The sequence below is a fragment of the Chlamydotis macqueenii genome, chromosome 19, assembly GCF_036417535.1.
Source record: "Chlamydotis macqueenii isolate bChlMac1 chromosome 19, bChlMac1.mat, whole genome shotgun sequence".
NCBI lineage: Eukaryota > Metazoa > Chordata > Aves > Otidiformes > Otididae > Chlamydotis > Chlamydotis macqueenii.
Window position 1 is genome coordinate 9,770,284 of NC_141574.1, and position 20,688 is coordinate 9,790,971.

At 61.6% G+C, this 20,688-nt stretch overlaps 1 protein-coding gene across 3 annotated transcripts; it reads right to left on the bottom strand.

Annotated features, from left to right (window-relative positions):
- Positions 1–50: 50 nt before the first annotated feature.
- On the bottom strand, positions 51–20,075 carry MLXIPL (MLX interacting protein like). 3 transcript variants are annotated; one of them, XM_086762957.1, is made up of 17 exons: positions 19,504–20,075; positions 12,769–12,875; positions 12,523–12,605; positions 12,227–12,316; positions 11,445–11,489; positions 10,947–11,145; positions 10,181–10,258; positions 5,952–6,124; positions 5,277–5,874; positions 4,766–4,839; positions 4,141–4,318; positions 3,399–3,511; positions 3,131–3,217; positions 2,608–2,735; positions 2,164–2,287; positions 656–785; positions 51–191 (listed from the first exon to the last, which is right to left on the bottom strand). In XM_086762957.1, the coding sequence occupies exons 1-17, from the start codon at positions 19,797–19,799 to the stop codon at positions 70–72; spliced, it is 2,625 nt and encodes an 874-aa protein (XP_086619083.1). In that variant the 5' UTR covers positions 19,800–20,075; the 3' UTR covers positions 51–69. The 3 variants fall into 3 exon arrangements, with proteins under 3 accessions (XP_086619083.1, XP_086619081.1, XP_086619082.1); XM_086762955.1 differs by having other exon boundaries at positions 3,098–3,217; positions 19,504–20,072; XM_086762956.1 differs by having other exon boundaries at positions 3,098–3,217; positions 4,141–4,315; positions 19,504–20,071.
- Positions 20,076–20,688: the final 613 nt, after the last annotated feature.

Consider the following 20,688-nt stretch of genomic DNA (forward strand, 5'->3'; position numbering starts at 1 on the left):
GCGCTGGCCATTGCCCGGCTGGCAGCACAGAGGGTCGTGGCAAGGCTGGGAAAGCCCTTTCAGGGGCAGCTAGGACAGCCCGCCGCCATGGCCCAAACCCACCACTGCTCGTGTAGCCTGCTCGGGGACGCAGGCCGGGTCGCTCAGGATGGAGGTGGAAATGCTCAGCTGCCGGAGGGAGCTCAGGACGGCTGTGGGGAGACATGGGACATGTCAGAGGCCCTGCCATGCCTTGGGGAAAGAGGCCAGGCTTAACCCATCCCAGGGGAGATGGCTCTTTTTGTCTCCACTCCAGCCCTGGAACGGCACAACAGCTCCCTGCCACAGCCCCCAGCAGAGAGGGCGAAGGGAAACCCACCCTGAGGGGTTTTCAGGGGGGCTGAGCCCTGCCGAGCCAGGCCACGGGCTCTTGGGTCAGGGCAGCAGCAGCCAGCTCAGCCGGAGGGTGGGTGTGAAAGCAGCACAGAAGAGCACCGAGCACACAGCCCAGGGCATCCCGCAGCTGCCTCCCTCCCGTGCGGCAGAAGCGTGGTGCAGCACCAACCCCACCGCCCCAGGACACCCTGTCCTTTTCCCCTTTGCTTTTTCAGCAGTCCGTCCCAGCGGACAAGCCAGACTTCTCCAAGATGCTGCAGACAGACACAGGGTCACCTACTCGGCCGAAGCGCTGGGAGGGAGCAGTGCTGGTCCAGCCAGGCAAGAGATGTCTGGGTGAGGCTCTCCATGCTGGCCGTGGAAACCATGCTGTTGAAAGACTCAAAGAGGGGTCGGATGATGATACTGAACTGATGGGAGCAGAGGAGTTAAGGGCCAGCCTTGCCAAGACCACAGTCTCCCACCTGCCAGGTGCGGGCAGCACCCTCCTGCAGGGACAAACTTCCCCTGCACCCACGCTGGGAGCCAGCCCGTGCTGCTGGGGTGACAGGGACAAGCGTCACCCAGCACAGGCACTGGGAGAGCTACGTAATCCCATTGCTACTGGGGCTGTCAGAAACAGTTTTTTTAGACACAGGACAACTCTTCCAAAGCAGATCAAGGTGCCAGCTAGCACAGCGTCCTCTGAAGTGCCCAGGAGCAGTGCACAACACCAGCGTGTCCAGTGTCCTGGTGCTCCTAGCCTGCAGGGACCAGTGCTGGGGATTGGTGATTTTGTGCGTGTAGCACAGCAGATACCTCCACCATGAGCATGTCCTGGAGCCCAGGCTGGACAAGGGGTCATGGGATGTAGATTCAGACTCGATATAAGGAAGAAATGTTTTACACTGAGGGTGGTGGAGCACTGGCCCAGGTTGCCCAGAGAGGTGGTGGATGCCCCATCCCTGGAAACATTCCAGGCCAGGTTGGCCGGGGCTGTGAGCAACCTGATCTGGTGGGAGGTGTCCCTGCTTCATGCAGGGGGGTTGGACTGGGTGGCCTTTAACTGTCCCTTCCCACCCAAACCGTTCTGTGATTCTGTGATTTAGTACACCCACTGTCCTGTGGAAGGATCTCCACCATGCTCCCAAACTCTGCCAGGAGCCACCTCGGCCTCACCCAGGCTGCCTGACCTGAGCAGACTGTGGGCAGCAAGGCTTGCCCATCCCTCTGCCACTTGGGATTTTGTAGACCTTAGGGTCTCTGCAGGCTTGATGGTCCCAGTGTGTCTAATCCCTCCCTGCGCACAGAGGCAGGCCCAGCCCTTTGACTGCCCGTTCCCTGGCCCTTGGTTCCCTTGACCCTTTCTGCTGCGTGGAGCCCAGGCTTGTGTCCCAGGCACGGGCACACCTGGGTTCCCAGGGTGTGCCACGCGGCCATGGTGTCCCCAGCTCTGCGATGGGACCTTTCCTAATCCCTTGTTGATGGCTGCTGTCTCTTGGAGCCAGTTCCCATGTTACCAGGAGCTCTTCCTCATGTGAGCTCAGCTCTGCTGGTGACTTTCCTTCTCGAGGACCAACCATCTACTCCTGCTCCATTTGCTCTCTTGTAACAGAAGCTCGCTCCTAACCACAGCATCTCTGCATGTTCCCACCACGCGCCCTTGGCTGGGAAACATCTCCCCGTGGTTCCCAGAGCCTGTTGATCCGGAGAGCCCCCAGCAGACCCAGGAGGAGTGGGTTAACCAGAGGATCTGGTGCCTGGTGGAGGGGTCAGAGCAAGCAGCAGGCGCCAGCCCCCAAAGGATACGATCCAGAACTTCCAGTTCTGCAGCGTGGAGGAGCGGACATACTCGTCGAACATGCTACGCATCTGGTCAAAGCGCTGACGCGTGATGGGCACCCCCGTGGCTGGCAGCTGCTCCTGGCACAGGCTGCGGGGCGCAAGCAGTGCCGTGGGTCGCTGTTCAGGAGGCTGGGAGCCGCGGGGGCCGTCCCACGGGGAGAGGCCCTGGCAGGGCCTGCCCACTCTCACAGGGGTGGGCAGGCAGTGTCCCCCTCCCAGGGCAGCTGTGGGCCATGTCCCCGTGCTCTGGTTCCACACAGCACTGCCTCTTGAGCGCTATCCCCTCCCCAAACAGGGTGTGAGGGGGGACAGAGTCAAGTGCAGGTCCTGGGAGGCGCTCAGAAGACCTCCCGTGGTCCTGCTGCCTGCCCTGCTTGGCTACCCCGACGCCGGCCATGCCCTTCTTACTTGATGGAGCCATTAAGCTCCTCGATCTGCTCACGCAGGCGCTGTGCCTCGTCCTGCAGTGCCGCCCGCTCCTGCTGCAGCTTGCAGATGTACTCTGCTGTCTTCTGCAAGGTGGTGGCCTTGCTGACCTGCGGGGCCGCAGGGGAAAGATGGCGAAGGGAGCCCCCGGGGTGGGCAGGGCGCGGGCACCTGGCACCTTGTGCAGCGGGACTGGCAGTGCAAGGTGCGGCGTTCCCAGTGTTCCCCACTGCTGAGCCTTGGCAGCCTCCGCCACAGGCCCCAGAGCCCAGACAACCCTGGCAGGGCTGCACCACGCGGGTCTCCACGTGCCTGGCATGGGCTCGCAGCTTCCTGCCCCATGGGCCGGGGTGCAGGGCAGGAGCAGGGGGCAGACCGGGGACGCAGCATCCCTGGTGCCGCACCGTGTCCCTGCGTGCCGCACCATGTCCCTGCGTGTCCGAGGCCAGTTCGTGCAGCCCTGGTCGCTCACCTTGATGCTGGGCTGGGCGCTCAGCGTGCTCACCAGGCTGTGCAGCGTGTCAAAGCCCAGCTTGATGTTGAAGCGTCTCTTCTGCTCAGCGGAAATATGTGTGATGCGGCGGCTCTCCGTCTGTGGGCGAGCACTGTCAGGCACCTCCTGGCAGTGGGTATGGCCCTGGGCCACCTGCCCCATCGGGGACAGGCTGGCCCAAAGCTCGCAGCGAGGGTCAGAGTTTGGGAGGAAGCAGGAAAGGGGGATGCGTGTGGAGATGATAACCCCACAGTGACAGCAGCACTTGCTCCTGCCATACCTTGCTGGACTCAGGCCTGCCCCGGTGGGACACGGGGTGCTGCAGGGAGATGCCAGCACCCAGCCTCATGGCAGGTCCCAAGGAAGCCTGGCTGGGCTTGGGCCAGTCGCTGCCTGGAAGAGGAAAGGTGACGCTCTGGGGAGAGGGGCAGCAGCAGCCCCTTGTGACTGGCAGAGAGGAGCAGCCTTCAGTGCTACCCCAGCCCTGGGCAGCCACCCTGTGCAGCTGATGGGGATCCAACCGCATCTCATCGCTTTGTCTTATCCCAGATCCCACTCATTTCACAACTGCTTAGAAATGGGAACATTTGGGATGTGACATTCTAAATTCCTGGCATTTTTGGGGGTGGAAATCACCAGGAGATAATTCCAAGGGCAGCCAGGCTGCGGTCTACAGCACAAATTGAAACTGGGCATGCTAGAGCCTGGTTTCCAGCCGCCGCTCTGCTTTCTGCGGGTGAAAGCAGGGTGCTTCCCACTTGAAAACCAAGCTCTCGGTTTTTAAAACCACAGTCCAACATTTTGCTCCTTTTTGTCCTTTCCTGTTTCTGCTTTTGCCCCTGTAGAAGGAGGCAGGTGAAGGGGCTGTGTCCTCCCCCACGGAAAGAAATCACCCATGCTCAGCTGGGTAAATGTAAATAGCTGGAATTGAAGCTGGAATGAAACATTCCTACAATGTTTGATCCAACCTCCTTGCAGAAAATGCAGTGTCCCGCGGAGCTCCTTGGGGTGCTCAGACTCACCGCAAGCCGATGTGGGGGACAGCTGCTCTGCCTTGGGGACAAGCAGCGGGCCCGGCTGGGTGCCCACCAGTGGCACTGGCACCGCTTGGGAAGAGCTGGAGCCAGGAGCCGATCCCGGGCTCCACTGGGCCATTCTGGAGAGGACGGCAGCAGGGGAATCGGGGACAGCACTCTGCTGCTGGGAGAAGGCAGAGGGAAGTGGGACATCGAGGGGCCAGCACCCTAGGCACGCTGGCGAGCAGATCTTCCCCTTTGGTCGGTGCCGGGGCACTGACAGCCCAAATGCCCGGGAGAGGACCTGGGAGGTGGACGTGCAGCCCCACCCCCACGGGGAATCCCACCCTCTGCAGGGGCAGCCCCAGCCCCTCCCCGCAGGGCAGCATCGCCAGGAAATGGGCCCTGCACATGGGGTGTTTCCCACCTTTGCCCCACTTCTTTTAGAGGACAAAACACTCAGGTGACTCCTGGCACCTGGTCCATGAGCCCGGAGCCCGTCCAGCCCCGCATGGCAAAGGGTGACCCCACAGAGCCCCTTCTTCCCACCCGCCCCATCTCTGCAACCAGGAGAGGGCACTTCCTGACCCGAGGGGACAATTTCCAACCCCGGGGGCAGGCGAGCGCTTACCGGGGAGACAGGGGATGCGGGCGTGGGTCCAGCACCCATCTGGCGCGGGGCATCCGGGGCCGGCTCCTGCTTGGCTGCAAGAGGGCAGGGGCAGAAGGGTGCTGCTGTGCGAGGGTGTCGGGGCACAGGTGGCCATTCCTGCCCCACGGGACAGCCAGCCCCCAGTGCTGGAGTTGCTGCAGCCCCTTCCCTGCCCCCCGGAGAAGGGCGATGCAGCCCCTGGAGAGAGATGACTTTGCTCCTCGCAGTGGGGACATCCGTGGGAGCCTCGATGCAGCCAGAGACCCCCAGCCCCTCCCCACCCCAGGCTGGGGACACAGGGAGTTTTCAGCAGTGCCCGTGGCCAAGCCCTCGTGCTGCTCCACCGTGGGGACAGCCGTGCACCCTGCCCAGTATCCCCACTGTCCCAACCCTGAAGACAAAGCGAGGTCCCCCCTCCAATTTGACCCCATAGCATCCCCCCGAGCCCTGGCTCACCCCTGCATCCCCTCCGAGCCCACGGCCCTGTTACCTGTGGTCAGCAGCTGGCTCAGGCAGGGGTTTGGCACGGCCAGGTGGGACGGCACAGGGGGTCCCGGCAGCCTCTTCGCCTTTGTACTGCCAGGTTTTGCCTTCGGTTGCCCGCCCCCGCCCTGGGGCAGCCCCTTGGGGTGGGCAAACCTGGGGTCGCCCAGCAGGATGGGGGGCAGGACCTGGGGGGCGGCCGGGCCGGGGTACCCCAGGGGCACCATGCCCGTGGCGTAGCCCAGCCCTGGGGCACGGGGGGCGAAGCAGGATGCTGAGAGGGGGGAGGCGGGATGGGCGAAGAGCGAGGGCCCAGGCGAGCTGGTGTAGGGGAACTTGGAGCGTGGGGCTGAGGCAGGGGAGAATGGGGGGTCTGGACCCAGCAGTGGCACCCTGGGGGACGGGATGTGGGGGGCGTAAGGGGGTCTCGATGGCTCCAGCCCAAGGCACTTGCTGGGGAGGCCATACTGCAGCAGGGGCTTGTGTCGGACCTGGGGGCTGAGGGTGCTGGGTGTCGTGGTGGGGGGCTCGGGGGGTAGGGGGGCCGAGGGGATCTCGGGGCCCAGAAAGTCATCATGAAGGCCGAGCTGGGAGGCACCGCCAGGCTGTGGGAGAAAAGGAGGGTCAGGGGAGGTGGCTGGGGCACCGGCAGCCACGGGCCGTGGGCTGGGGTCCTGCTCACCTGGAGGAGGGTGCCGGGTGGGAACGGGGCCTCGGGGCTGGCGGACAGCCCCCGTGCACCCATCAGGGACCCCCCACCGCCAAACAGGGGCTCGGCCATAGGCACGAAGCAGGGCAGCTCCTGGTAGCCTGCTTGTATCTGCAATGGCAGTGGCCGGTGGCTGGTGAAAATATCTGCAGGGCCAAGTGGAGACAGAGTGGCAGGCATGAGGGGACCTTCCCAGAGAGGGGGTGACAAGCCCCAGGGCACACGAGGGAGAGCTGTACCCCGTTACCAGCACTGCTGGGGACTTGCCAGTGCTGCCTTCACCTTGTGGGACCAGGGCAGCTCCCGGCTCCAGCAGCAGATTCGCCACCCGGGTTGTGAAACGCTGGAGTACGGAGGGAAGAGGCAGCCCACGCGCCGGGGGCCAGCATTGCCACATGCATAGAGACAGGAAAACCCGCCCAGGGTGCCACCAAAGGGTGGGGACCCCATGCCCGACACCCAACTGGGCACCGCGTGCCCCAGTGCTGGGGCTGCTCCCAGGGTTTGTGGCTGTACTGCTCCCCCCAGTCAGCCCCAGGCTGAGGCCAGGACCGTGACACCCCGGCTGTGGGGCAGGCATGGCGGCGGGGCTCAGAGGAGCAGGTCAAAGCATCCCCGAGCCATGAGGGACGGTCCCCCAGGGCCATGGCGAGTGCTCTTCTCCCTCCCCAGTGCTGCCATGCGTGCAGCCTGTGGCTAACCACATCCCATGGCCTTCCTGAAGCCGAGCCGCGTGACCTTGCTGTGACTCCCTGTCCCTTCCTCTCCCCTTCCCACAACCCTGCTCCTTCCGCAGGCCCAGACGCCACGACACAAAGGGCTGCCCTGACGCTTGGGGCAGCCGCCTCCCCATTGAAACGAGTTCCCCAGGCACATCAGTCCCGCGCACACCTCGGCTCAGTGCTGGCGCTGCCGCTGCCTGTGCCAGCACTGGCTGGGGCATCGCCACCGAGAGGGTTTTCCCCACAGAGAATGGCTGTGGGGCAGGGATGGGGCTGCTGGATGCTTCCCCGTAGGATGGAGCAGGAGCACTGGCTGGGTTTGCAGGCGCAGCAGCCACCCCAGGACACAGGCACTCATGTCCCCGCTGGGGACCACCCAGCCACGCTCCCAGCCTGGCACCAGCAGTGCTACCTGCAGGCCCTGCACAGCTGCCAGCAGAGCCCACTCCAGCTCTGCCTGCCCGGCGTGCGCAGCTGTGCTGCGGGCACCGGCGGGGCTGCAAGGACTCTGCACTTGCTCCAGGTTGTGGCACAGGCTCCAGCACCCGGGGTGCCCTGGCTGGGACCCGCAAAGACCTGGGACCCTTCTGACTCTGCACCAGAGGAGCAGAAGTGCCAGCAGAGCGGGATACCACGGGGCTGGGCACAGTGATGATTCCGGCAGTGCCGTGTGCTGCCAGCCGAGGGTAACACGGGTGTGATACAGGGCAGTGCTGCTGCTGAGCTGCCCTGCTCAGCCCTCAGACTGTCCCTTCCTCCTACCAAGGACATGGCGGATGCCTGGGAGTGTGGCAGAGCCACCCCTTCCCCTCCACGGTCCAGCACTCGGCGTGGGCCACGCTGCTGCCAGGCAGAGTCTCAGCCTCCCCGGGGCACAGCACCCAGCTCCGTGCTGCCCCCAGCCCCTCACCATGCTCATGCCAGGCGGTCCCCTGCCACCGCCACTGAAGCTCTGCGGGTATTTATAGGCATTTCTGGTGCCCAGCTCTGCAGATTCGATTCCTCTTGTGCCTCTCGCTGTGCTGCAGGGATGGAAGGTGGCTGGCAGCCCCATGGTGCCCTGTCCTCCCTTCCTTCTGCTCCTTCCCCACCCCACAGCTCCTGCCCATGCTGCTCTCCATCGTTGCATCACCCTGACCTGCTCCCTGGCCGCGCAGCATGGCCAGGACATGTCACGGCTCAAGGGAGAAGAGCCCATATGGTCTGCACACCCCACCTTTGGCATTCTGTTCAAACCTGGGGCTGCTCTCCCATGGGATCGGGGCTACAGAGTCCATTCCCAAACCAAAGACCCTCCAGCCCTGGCCTCAGGCTCTGGGAGAGCCTTGCAGTGTGGCAGGGCGACGTCACCCGACAGGACAGCCAGCCCAGCGTCCAGTGCCCCAGCGCCCGGTGCGAGTCCTACCTGGAGTGCGGTGCCAGCCGGGCATGAGGCCAGGCTGCTCCCTCGCCTCTGCCATCAGCACTTCTCCATCCACCCCACACTGCGCTCCGCACCCGCTGCAGACACGAGGTGCTTCCTCATTTGGGGATTGGTTTGCATGCACTGACTGACAGGCGCTGAGCTCTGCCACAGCCACCAGCCACGACGACAGCCCTGTGCCCCCGCGGGAGCCCTGTGCCGACCCTCACGGTGCCCGCCCCGCACGCTGGCACTGCGGGGCTCTGCATGAGGCTGCTGGGAGGATCCCTGCTCCTGAGCCATGAAGACGTATGGCAGGCCCTGCTAGAAAAGTGGCCTTGGGGACACAATTGGGTTGGCTGGCACTGATAGCTCTGGTACCCAGCACCCAGCACTTCACCCCATTTCCTCTCGTCCCCCAGCCCCATGGTCACATGCCCTCAGCGCTGCCCATCGCATGGTGCGCGCATGCCTCTGTGCCTCACACCCCCGGCCGCCCAGCACATGCCTGCGTCCCACCACAGTGCGTGTCGCTCACACGCAGTGCTCAGCTGCCGCGGTTCTGTCACCTCGTGTCACGGGAGTGAGCTGCTCCACGCAGCACCCCAGGAAATGCCATGTCCAGGACAAAACTCCCACCCACAACCTTGGAGCACCCCGCAGGATGCTGCCCTGCCCTGGGGCACAGAAGCCTCTCTCCAGCTGTGGTCAGCAGCTCACGCCTGGGCAGACAACAAACCACAGTGGGGATGCCATCCCCATCCCCAGCAGCCCCCTGACGCAGAGCCACCGGACAGGGGTGGAACAGGAGCAGCAGCTTGCAGTAAGACCCACTGCATTCCCAGGCAGCACTCTGGAGCAAAATGCAAGCCTTTTCCCCAGGAAAAAAAAAAGACAATTTGGCTGCTGATAGAAATATATTGGTTCAGAAAGCACTGCCGTGCCCTGCGCTGACTCCCGCTGAGCACGAGGCCGTGCCGTGCCGGGGGCACAAACGCATCTGGGCCCAGAGAGAGGTGCTGGGGCTGCTGCTGTGACACCGTTGTGGTGAGGTGCTGCTTGAAAGGGGTTGGTGCAGCTTTCCAGTACCATGCAGGACCTCTCGGGGGGAAGGGACCCTTGTCAAATGTCAATTTGACCCATTTGGAGCTGTCCCACCTCCCAGCGGCTGGTGCCCACGTGGGGCATCTGGGGACAGGAGGCAAAGGGCCAGCAATGGGGACAGACCCTCTTCCCAGCATGGATGGCACCTCCAGGAGGGCTGGCAAGAGCCTTCCCACCCCATCCGTCCCCGGAGCATCCCACCGCCCGCCATGGTGCATCAGAGTGCTGCAGCCTGCTCTCCGCCAGCATCTGGTCTTGCATCACCCTGCAGCCGCATGGCGCAAACACCCTCGTTTCCTCCCACCGAAGGAAGCGGAGACCAGCCCTGGAGCTCACAGGGTGCTCAGAGGAGTCTGGAAATGCTGGTGCTGCCCAAGGCCACCAGTTGCCTGGGAGGGCTGCAGCCCCCAACCCACACTGCTCCTACGCCACAAAGTGAGCCCAGGCCGGCTCTGGCACTTTTGAGGGCAGAGCTGGCCCCTGGTGCAGTGTGCACCAGTGGTGCCCTGCCCTGGCATAAGGGGACACTGCCCAGCTGGCACCAGGACACTGCCCAGCTGGCTCCGTGGCGCTCACGGACACGCACAGCTCAGAGTCTGCATGGCGGCGCCGGCGGCAGCCCCACAGGAGGAAGCTGCCATTGCCGCTTCCCAGTGTTCCCCTTGGCAGCCCCCTTTGCCCCAGCTAGACACCAGTGCCAGGTTTGTCTCCAGGCCAGCCTGGCAGGGACACTCACAGCCCACCTGCCATGGCTCTGCCCCGGGTGCAGGCAAGGATGCCCGCAGCCTGCTGCAGCACCCTGCCCCGTGCATGCCCCTTTTTCCATGCCAGTGGACGTCCAGTGCTTTCTAGCCACCCCAGCAGCTCCTGCTGCTGCCTGGCCACCTCGCTGACCCCCCTATTTTGGGCTGCCATCGGGTGCAGAGCATGCTGGGCTGTGTGGGATGTGGTCCCGTGTCTGCGCTGGCTCTTACCTGCGATCTCCATATCATCCAGGCTGGGCTGCAGTGGGGCCAAGTCGGGCTGGATCATGTCAGCATTCCCAACATACGCTGGAGGAGGGCAGAGCTGCAACATTGGGGCCCAGCCCCTGCGCCCCCAAGATCCCTCTTCGGAGTTCCTCCCACCACTGCCCTTCCATCTGCCCAGCTGCCACCCCTCTGCGACACCCCAGATTCACTCAGTGCCGCCGCAGCCTGCCCTGCAGCTGTGCATGGGCAGAGATGGATGCCCGCCCTGGGGAGACGGAGGGCCAGCCTGTCCCCCCCAGCACCTCTGGGACCTGATCCAGCACCCGAGAACCCCAGAGAAAGGCTTGGTCCTTGGCACAGGAGCTGTCTGGTGCTGCAGGAGCCCCAAGGACATGGCCAGGCAGGGACAGCAGAGTGGCCATGGAAGGCAGGACCCATCCACTGCTCACCCAGGGCTGGCAGCCCTGCCTAGGGGTCTGGTGTGAGGTCCTTTGCGGGGCTAGTGCTCTCTGGGCAGCTCAGTCCATCCCACCAGGGACACCCTGGGCTGGTCCGTGTGGACATGGCGGAAGCATGCCCTCCTCTGGTGGGTAGGAGCCCACCAGGCAGGAGCATGCCAGGCAGGAACGCCAGGCAATCCTGTCTGCCCGAAGGACATGGGCAGCAGCTCTCAGGGGCTGAGCCAAGAGACAGCAAGGTGCCACAGTGCATGCTGCCCACCTGGACCTCCTCCTCCACACCCTGCTAGAGCAGGGTCTGGGGCACCTACCATCCTCGGGGAGTTCCTGGTGGGCGCTGGGCATCTGTGTCATGGTGAAGAGAGTGTCAGAGATGTCTGAGAGGAAGGTGTCCAAGTCGAAGTGCTGCCTACCCCCTGGCTCCTCTTCCTCATCCCCAAGCAGCATGGGCACCACGTTGCAGAAAAGCTGGTTGCACCATTTCTCCGTTGGCCTCCAGACATCCTCATCCTGCATGAGATGGAGCAAAGGAGCCAGGTGGACATCTCTCATAGGTAGGGTCCATGCCTGGGTCCCCAGCTGCTCTCCCTGGCAGCTCCCATGCTCCCTGCAGCATTTATCACTCCAGAGTTTCACACCTGGCACGTTGGTACTTCCAGAAGGCTGAATCCGGCATCCCAAGTACATGGCATCCCATGGGGTTATCGTCCCTTGGGACTTTCATCCGCCCTTCTCCCAAGCTACCCAGCACAGGGGTCCATGTTGAGCCCCCTTTTTCTGCACTCCCCACTCTTCCCCAGCGGACTCACCCGCTTTGGACTGGAGAGCTCTCCCTCCCGGGTGGACTTCCGGAGCTGGAAGGAGAAGACAGCCTGTGTCACCCCCCGGCCAGGGTGTGCACGGTGTGGGGCAGAGCCAGGGACAGGGCAGAGGAGGGCAGCGCTCAGAAGTGGGGTCCCTGGGAGGCTCAGCGTGGCCACCACGACTTCACATCTACCTTTAGTCTACAAGATCCGGGCTGAGCAGCTGCAGCAGCAGTGGGACCGGCAGTGCGTGGTGATGTGAGGCACCCTCCTCGCCTGTGGCACTGCCAGCCTTTATCGGTCCAGGTGAGCAGCTGGGGAGGAGGGTGGACCACGCTCCACCCCACGTGGCGAGCGGCCAAGGCCGCAGTGCCAGCATGCCCAAGAGCAGGCACCCGGAGTGACGCGGAGCCTCCTGGCCTGCCTGGCAGCACGTGCCAGTGGGGTGAGACGTGGCTGCCAGTGGCGTGCCAGCAGATCCCAGCCCAGCCAGAGCGCTGTGGCTGAGCCATGGACCTGCCTGACCCCCCCCAACATGCGCTGTGGGTGCGCTGCCAAACTCAGCCCTGATCATGCACCAGCCCAGGTCAGGCTGCCAGCGCACACCACAGCACCGCAGGCAACTGGGGACGGGGTCCCCACTGAGCTCCCCTGCCCCAGCACCACGGGGGCAGCCAGCCCCCCTCACAGTGTGGCAAGTGCCTGCCACACCCTGCTCCCAGTCAGCCACGGCTCCATGCTGGGCACACTGTTGCTGCATGGGGAGCAGCACGGGCTGAGCCACTCACCCGCTTCTTGTAGTAGATCCTCCACTTGTGGTACTCCCTCATCACCACCTCAATGCGGCGTTTCCAGTAGTTACCCTCCAGCACGACAGCCTGTCGGGGGCAGGAGAGGTACACAACTGAGCCCCCAGCCCCAGCACCCTGCAGCCAGGGCTGGTTTCCTTGTGCCATGTCAGAAACACCTTTCCCAGCAAATCTATGAAATACAACGAGCTCTGCCCCTTGCGTGTCCCCAGCTCCCGGCCGTGCCACGCAGACCTGCTCCTGGCCCAGAGAACTGTGAGGAGACCGTGCCCTACCTCTGGTTTTCGGTGCTCATCAGCCTCCGACCCCTCCAGCGGGGTGATGAAGCCGCACACAGGGTTCTTCCTCCGCTCCACATCTGCACAGGGGAAAACACAGCTGGCTTTACCCATGGCTCCATCCGTGGGCAGGGCAGGGCAGGGTGCCCGGACACCAGTACATCGCTGCCCCGGTGCCAGCCCCATCGCAGCCCGCATTGCCTGGCACTCGGCAGGCGGAGCAGGCTCTGGCCCCGTACTCACACTGGATGTACCATGCTCTCCAGATAGCGTTGTTGAGACGAATTTTATCCCGGCAAAGCAGCCGCAGCCCCTTGAAATTCTTCCACTTTGGAGACACCAGCTTCCCACTAAAACACCAAGCAAAGGAGAGGCTGAGGGGCACCATCCCAGAATCCTCACAGCCTCCCGAGGGGGCCGAAGTGCCCGGGGCCACCAGGCCGGTGGCAAGCCTGGAGCACCTATGGGAGCACCCCCGGCAGCACCCTGAGCTCCTGTTTACCCTGAGAGCAGCACAGACCTAAACCATGAGCTCCACAGACCCACATGAGACTTCTCGAGCCACTGGGATTAAAGCACAGCACATGGAGGAGTTGGTTCATTGAGGCTTGAACCCTGGCTCTGAGGAGGGATCCTGCTGTCCCCGACCAGGACAGCTGCATCCCAATGCCGGGGGACGGGAAGGGAAGTCTCCTGCCCAGACAAGACACCAGGAGCTCAGCAGGGGAGGCTGGGGTCCCTCTGCTTTACTTTGGGGTCCTTTTCACCTCTCACTGCGAGCCCAGTGGCTGCCCTGGCTCTCGGACCCACCAGGGCCTGGGGGCAATGCCGACTGCTCAGAGCAGCCCCTCGAGAGCAGGCTGGAGGCTGCACCACATCCCTCCCCGGGAAGTCCACATCCCTCCCTAGCCAGGAATTTGTCCCTTAAAGAAGTCGGTGCTGCTTCAGCTCCCACTTATCCTCAGCACATGCAGGGAGGAGGAAGGGTAGAGGCTGGGCTGGGTGCAGGACTGCTGCGTCGCCCCGTTGCCAGCATCCCCCCAGGTGTACCCCAAGATGCCATTGGGCCGCGTCCCCGGGGAGGTGCTGGGGACGAGAGCAGTGCCCGGCTAACGCTTCAGGAAGCTGCACTCTTGTTCATTCAAACTTGTGAAACCTTTGAGCACCCTCGAACAAAGACTCTGGTCGAACCTGCCTTGCAATCCGCCTCCCGCTGCACCGCATGGCATGACGCAGCAAATGGCCATGTGGTGTGCCGGCTCGGCTTGAGCTCAGCTGGGAGCTCCCTGCAGCCCCGCGGGCAGGTGGCTCATTGCAGACAGGGTCCTGTCCTCGATGGTACAGCCAGGCAGCCCGAACAGGCAGCAGCGCAGGCAGTGAGACCCCGGTGCCGGTCCTGCACAGCTCTGTGACCCAAGGGAGCGCGTCAGGGTGGAGCAGAGAGGAGAGCGCTGCCAGCCCCTCCCGCTGTGAGGGACAAGGACCGGGAATTCCTCTGGCTGCAGAGCCTGATGCAGGGATGTGCTGGGAGCAGCTGCTCCCAGCCGCGGGGGGGGACGGGGACAGGCTCCCTGGGGACACCCAGCCTGACCCATGGCCCCAGGGGCTGAGGAAGGAGCCACGTCCCCACGGCTCCAGCCTGCAGAGAGTTAAGGACTCAGCTATGCACCGGCCACTCCGCTATCATCAGGATTCTGAACTTTCCCCAGCCGCACAAGGCAAACAGCCCGGTGGTGCCAAGCCGAGGAGCCAATGGAAAGAACGAGTTTCCCAGGCGCGTGGCCAGATCCTGCTGGTCAAGGCTACCGGCCACGCTCCTCGCCAGGGCCGCCCGCCCAGACGGACTGCAAACTGCGGCCCTCGGCCATGCACGAGGCTGGTGGGGCTGTGGACACGGAGCTGCCATGGACCTGGAGGCAGAGGGAATATGCCTTTGGGCTTTTCTACCAACCACCCTTTTTTCCCCATTTACGATCCTTTCCGTTTTGGGGCTTATCAGGCTGAGCTTTGCTCCCTGGTTTGCCTTGAAAATGGCCCCATCCTTCCCAGAAATTATTTCCCTGGGGAGATGGATGCAAACCCCCACGCTGAGAAAGGTTTGGGATGCCCCTAAGAGGCTGGAGGTCCTGCTGCCCCATGCTGCTGGAGAAATGGGGACACAGACCCCACTACTGGCTAAGGGGTCTCTGTGGAATGGGGTGAGGTGGGAGCAGGGCTCAGCCTGGGACTGAACCCGGCGTGGGTCTGCCCATCACAGCTTGTTTGCTCCATGAATCATTAGCCTGACCAGAAGTTTAGGGTGTTGCAGCCCCTGCTTTCAGGGAAAAATGAATATTTTGCTCTCCATCAACAGCAAGAGGAGGGGGAGGAAGGTTCTGGTGAGACGCAGGGCTGCACGCAGAGAAGCAGCAGCAGCGGAGCAACTAAGCTGAGAGTCCTCTGGCAGGTACAGTCCCGCTCGGCCTTCCCGAGTGCGGCGGGAGCCGGATCCCCACGGGGCCGTCACAGCCCCCCTTGCTCCCGGGGCTGCCGGGACACAGCTCGGCCCTGGGCTGACTGGAAGGGGACAGCATTTCCTGGACTTCCTGAAAGCTCCCATTCGACTTCTCTCAAATTTTGCTACCAAAGCCACGATTTTTCTTTAATTTTTAGGTTTTAAAATCCAGAGTCTGGGGAAAAAAAAGTTAAAAACCTAAGCACAATTTTCCTGAAAAGTGCTCCCAAGCAAAAGCCAGCTGTGTTCAAATCTGACTTCAAATCTCTACCACCCGACTGAGCTTTTTTCCCCTGCCGTGTTGCGCTGATGAGGAGGCTGCAGTGCCAGCTCTGCAGCCCGTCGTGCTGCCTCTGGAGAGAGCAGGCTCTGCCCCGGCAGAGTAATTCTGTGGCTGCGTTGTAACAGCGGTGTTAATGGACTGCACTGGGGATTGGACAGGGACCCAGACAGGAGTGCCTCTGCCCTCATAGCTCTGCTGTAAAGTCATTTAAATCCTCTTGCAGAGGATTTAAATCTTCTGGGAAGCTGGATAGCTGCGAGCCAAGCTGGGTACGGATCCACAGCTGGTTATTCTGGTGATCTCCGGAGGTGTGACCCCACTCTACGCCAGCCTGAGAATAGGCTTGCACACCAGCCCAGCTCCTCTGTGTGCTTCTGGGATGGAGTCAGCCCCAAATCCTTGGGAAATGACAGAGGAAAGGCATGCAGATCCCTGCTGCTAAGGACAGCACAACCACACTGCAGCGCGAATGGGTTTAGCCCGAGCACGAGCCTTTTCCCCTCGCCAGACCCCCCATTGCCCACCGTGCGGACAACTCACAGCAGGAGCTGCCCGGCCCGCCGCAAAGCCCCAAAGGGATCTGCAGAGCCCGGGCTGCCATCGGCACCAAGCTCCGCTTCCCTCGCCTCCCGTGTCATTCCAGCCAGGGCATAGGCAGCACCCAGACCATCTTGGGTCCTGATGAGACCAAAACCTCATCCAATGGTGGGGGCAAACCCAGCCATCACAGGACGTGGCCATGTCGGTTGTGAGCCATGACCAGTCAGCCTGGGCTCGCGCACCGGGATGCGGGCAAACAGTGAATGGTAGTGAACTGAGATGAGCGATTGGCCAGGAGGGCAAAGGAAAGCGCCGGCTGATCCGGTGAGAAGGAAACGGGGAGAGGGCAGCTCAGCGTGTGCACCGCTGGGGTCTCTGCCTGGCTGCTCTCTGCACGAGCGGTTACGGCACTGTGAATTAGAGAGTCCATTAAAGAGCACGGCAAAGCGATCGCAGCAATTCCACTTCTTCCAGGAAACCTAGAAACGATGAATGGAAATGAAACCTAGAAACCTATCAGCTTGCCAGGAAGATGAATTAGTAGGGAATTGGCATGCGAAGATGTAAAGCCCGCCTTGTTTTAAATCACAAGAGGGACAGAGTTAATACTCCACTGTCACTTACCAGCCTGATCTCCCTACCTGCTAAACCTCCCCTCTCAGTGTCTGCAGGGGGAAGAGGAGGTTAATCTGCATCACACGCTGGGAACAGCTACAGGAGGCTCCTTCCGAAGCACAGGACAGAGGTGTGCAAGATAAGGCCACAGGTGGCTGCCGTTTGCAGTTCCCGAGAGAGGGCCACCCACGGGAGAAAAAACAGCCTGAGGAAGGGGTTCAGGAAGTGCAGCACTTTGCAGGAGAAGAAGGAGTGGAAGAGAATCACAAAGTCTTTGGCAGGAGAGCTGCTGAAGCGTCCTGGAAAATGGGCACAAAGGGCCTGGGAACCGCTCCATCCTATTACCAGGAAGAAAGACCTCGGCGAGGGGGGGTTGTCTCTCTTTGAGGGACCTGAAGAAACAAGCTACTGCTAAAAGCAAGCCTTGATGTGGAGAGGGGGTCATGCACAGAATGGCCCACGGGGAGATCACACGTCAGATCTGCGGGGCAACTGCTCAAGCTCAGACAGGGCTGCTGTGAGCGTCTGTGAAGTGCTGTGGAGGAAAGCTGGGGAGAGGAGGCACTACAGCCACCTGAATGGCTGTTCGGCTGCAGCTGTTGGAATGTGACACTGTCTGCAGGGAGTTTGGCATATTGCCTTTGAAGTGGTGTTGGCCCGGAAGCAAGGGATGGGTGGCTGCAGCAGCCAGAGCTCAGCCAGCGGGTCAGAAAGGACAGTTCTCAGCACTGCTAAGGCCAGGTCTGGATATTGTGTCCAGATTGGTCCCCCGATAAAAAAGGAGGGTTCACAAACTGGAGTGATCCTGGAGGAAGATGTTAAGACTAATATGCAGGGAAGGAGGACGGTGAGTGATGAGTTTGTTCAGGCTGAAGACGAGAAGGTGAAGATCAACTCACTGCCTTCAGCTTCCCAAAGGAGGCTATAGAGGAGATGGAGCCAGACACTTCTCAGACATGCACCGAGAAAGGACAATAGGCAATGGACACAAGCTGGAACAAGAGAAACTCCGATTACAGCCATGGACAGCACTCTTCCCTGGGAGAGTGGTGCAGCCCTGGGACAGAGTGGGCAGCTGGTGGGCTCCCCATCCTTAGTCTCCATCCATCAGAGTGAGCAACCTGATCTGGCCTTGGAGCTAATCCTGCCCTGCACAGGGGCTGGGCTGTGAGCTCCAGAGGGGCCTCCCAAGTCATACCTTTCTGTGCTTCCTGCTTCCTTAGGGAGTTAGTCCACAACATAACTGTGGATGCACTCCTGAAGGCCATGGTGCACCAACACCCCTTCTGAGGAACCTGGCTGGGAGGGAAGGTGTGAAATGGCAGGTGATGCTGAGAAGTATCAGCTCTGGTAAGACTAAAAGTAAAGGTGTACTGAGTATCTTTAAACTCCATTTTCCCCCTCTGATACCTTCCTCCAACTACCGCTTACAAGTCTGTAAAAACTGTATTAGCAAAGCTGCTGTGGGTTTCTGAAGGGACAAAAGAAATCCCTGAACAGCAGCTAGCCAGCAGAGTGGTCAGCTCTAGAGCCAGAGTCCAGTCCCACCTGTGGAGTGGCAAATCCAGCACTGCATCGCAGGTTCAGGTTCACCTGATCCTGACCAATGACCAATACCTGTCATCCTGCTTTTAGGGTGCTGGCAAGCTGCAGAGCATGCTAGCTGAGAGATGGAGGGGGAGAGCATCTAAGGATGAAAGGAACTCTAAGAGAAGAGAACTGAGCGTGAAGTTTGGAGAACATCCAATGTCAATGTTTCCCTGCTTGGATCCCATGGCTTGCAGCTACCCTGGCTCCATGGCAGATCAAGAACTGCTCCCATGGGTGCTGAGCAAGACCTAGTCTTGCACCAAGGCAGCCAGGAGACATCTCTAGTGAAGCTCACTGAGCTCCCGCAGGGCACCAGCTTCACTGGCAGCTTGGAGGAGAGCTGTGCCGCACTGGCTGTGAGAAAACCATGCAATCTGGGATGTGGTGATGGCCACGTACATAGCTATGTGGCAACCAGTACCCTTGGAGTGCTGTCCCTGTGTCTGGTGTCACCAGGGCTGCTCTGGCAGCAACCATATATTCCATCATGTTGAGCACTCAAGGACTTCAAGGGATACCTGAGAGGTCAGCAACAGAATGAGACTCTGCGTGGAACAAAGCACTGGGCAACTCTTCAAGGCTGTTTTGCTGAAGTGTTGTTTTCACGTGGCATCAGGAGGACATTGCCATTCCAGGTTTTCACCTGGACATTTTGGGAAAGCTATGCAAGCAGTTTTGCACTGATGCTAGTAGAGCAAGTCACCCTGATGCTATGCTTGAGAGAACTCAAAGCCTTGGGGCCTTGGCAAAAGAGCGGAGCTGCCTCCAAGAATGTGGGCCAAGGCACTAAGAGACATGATGCAGGCTCTCCTGTTGTCACCGCAGAGCTGTGGGACGAGCAGGTCCCCAGCATCCTGGGTTTGGGTGATTTGTGTGGTTGGGAGAAGAATGCAGTAACCCTTCTGATTTTGCAGGAGAGAAGGGGAGAAGCTTTCAGGAGGCCCTGGACAAAGCGCTGTGCAGCCATCCAGACTGCTGCTACACTTCCTGGAACAGCCTCGGGACACGTGGGCAGAGTCAAGGACGGGAAGGCAGGACTCTTGCTCTGGGCTGGATTGACAGAGACTGAGCGTTGGCTGGCTACAGGGCTATTGCTGCTCTACAGGGTGTGCAGGGCCTACATGAGGGTGAGGGTGCTATGGCCAGGTGCAGTGACTCCAGATCTCAAGGGAAGGTGGAAGAGGGTTAAGCTACATGTGAAGAGAGGAGGAACTTTTTGTATGACTCCATGGCCAAAACCCAGCACTGGCTCTTTCTCCCTGAAACCTCCCAGGCTGGTGGTTTTTGAGGAGAGTGCACATCACCACCCAATGGACAAGAAGACCACAACGCTTTCAGTTGGCAATGAGCAGCAGGTTTCTAGAGGGGCAGTAGGTCTCAGACAGCCTTACGCCTCCAAAGAGCTGGGGGGCGGCGTCCGTGAGACGCATGCCAGCAAGGTGGATTTGGGACTCACCTGTACTCCAGGCTCATGCACTCGAAGAGCCGGGTGAGGGTCGGGTCAATGCTCCGGGGATCAGCCGGCTCAGGCTCAGCGCGGTGGTGGCGCCGGCGGGGCAGCGAGTCGCTGTGCGGGGACGACACCATGAAGTGGCCACTGTGGATGACCTGGGAGGGGTTCTGCGCCCCGGCGCTGGGTCCTGCACCACCTGTGGCCGCATCCTCATCTTCAGAGTCTGAGTCGGAGACAGGGCATGGCCCAACCAGAGGCTCTGGGAAGGGTCCCGGGAGCCCCACCTGAGCTCCCGCCATTGCCTGGCGCCTGCTGGGGAGCCCTTATCGGCCTGCCTCAATGCTGTGGTCCATGTCCTGGTTGTGCCAGAGCCCTATGGGCACTGCGTAGGCATCAAGCACATGCCGCTGGGCTCCCCAGCACAGGACTCCCACACCAAACCTCCTCCTCGGTGCCAGTCGCCCCACCCCAGACCACGCAGTCGCCTCCACGCTCCGAGGTTCAGCTTTCGGTTTGCCGGGGCGGCTCGCCGTCAGCCCTACTTATAGCAGCAGCAGCTGATCCCGCCCATGGCGCATCGTCAGCCAGACCACAGCACCCTGTCACTGGCCACCGACCCCCGGCCACCGGCCACCGGCTTCAGCTCCACGCCGCCATCCTGCTCTTGCAATGTGCCTGATGGCCCCGGCTTTTATTTCCCCTGCAAACCCGGGGAGGAGCAACTGCGGGTCCCCTGTCCTCCCTGCAGCAGTGGCCGCGGGCTCGCTGGCAGTCGGCTCTGTTTACCCGGTGCTAATGGCTCTCCCGGTGCGCTGGCGTGGAGAGGAGCGGGCAGTATTTACCTAGTGCCTCTGCCCTAATGTATCTGGCTGCACTTCCAAGGGAACAAATACAGATTAAGGGACACAAACAGGTAAAATTATAGCAACGGGCACCCAGCTCAGCACAAAGCACGCTGAGTCACTGAGCCGTGCGCCAAGCTGAGAAACAGCCCAGACAAAAGTCTGCTCCCGGCTGTGACCCAGCAGCAGAGGAGACACCAACGCCAAAGGCAAGAGACGACAACAGGCAAGGAGCTCAGGTGCAGCGGGATTTGCACACGAAAATGTACCCAGCTTGTAGCTGAGCTGCCCCCCAGATGGATCACCTTCGCCTCTGAGGTGCCCTGGGAGACGCTAGCAGGCAGGG

What these genes read in the sequence shown, in the direction of transcription:
- MLXIPL (XM_086762955.1), bottom strand. Translation starts at nt 19,799, where the DNA reads ATGGCGGGAGCTCAGGTGGGGCTCCCGGGACCCTTCCCAGAGCCTCTG. An exon ending in TGCATGAGCCTGGAGTACAG is followed by an intron (nt 12,876 to 19,503) that starts GTGAGTCCCAAA and finishes TTGGTGTTTTAG; the next exon opens with TGGGAAGCTGGTGTCTCCAA. An exon ending in GTCCCCCACATCGGCTTGCG is followed by an intron (nt 3,512 to 4,140) that starts GTGAGTCTGAGC and finishes TTCCTCTTCCAG; the next exon opens with GCAGCGACTGGCCCAAGCCC.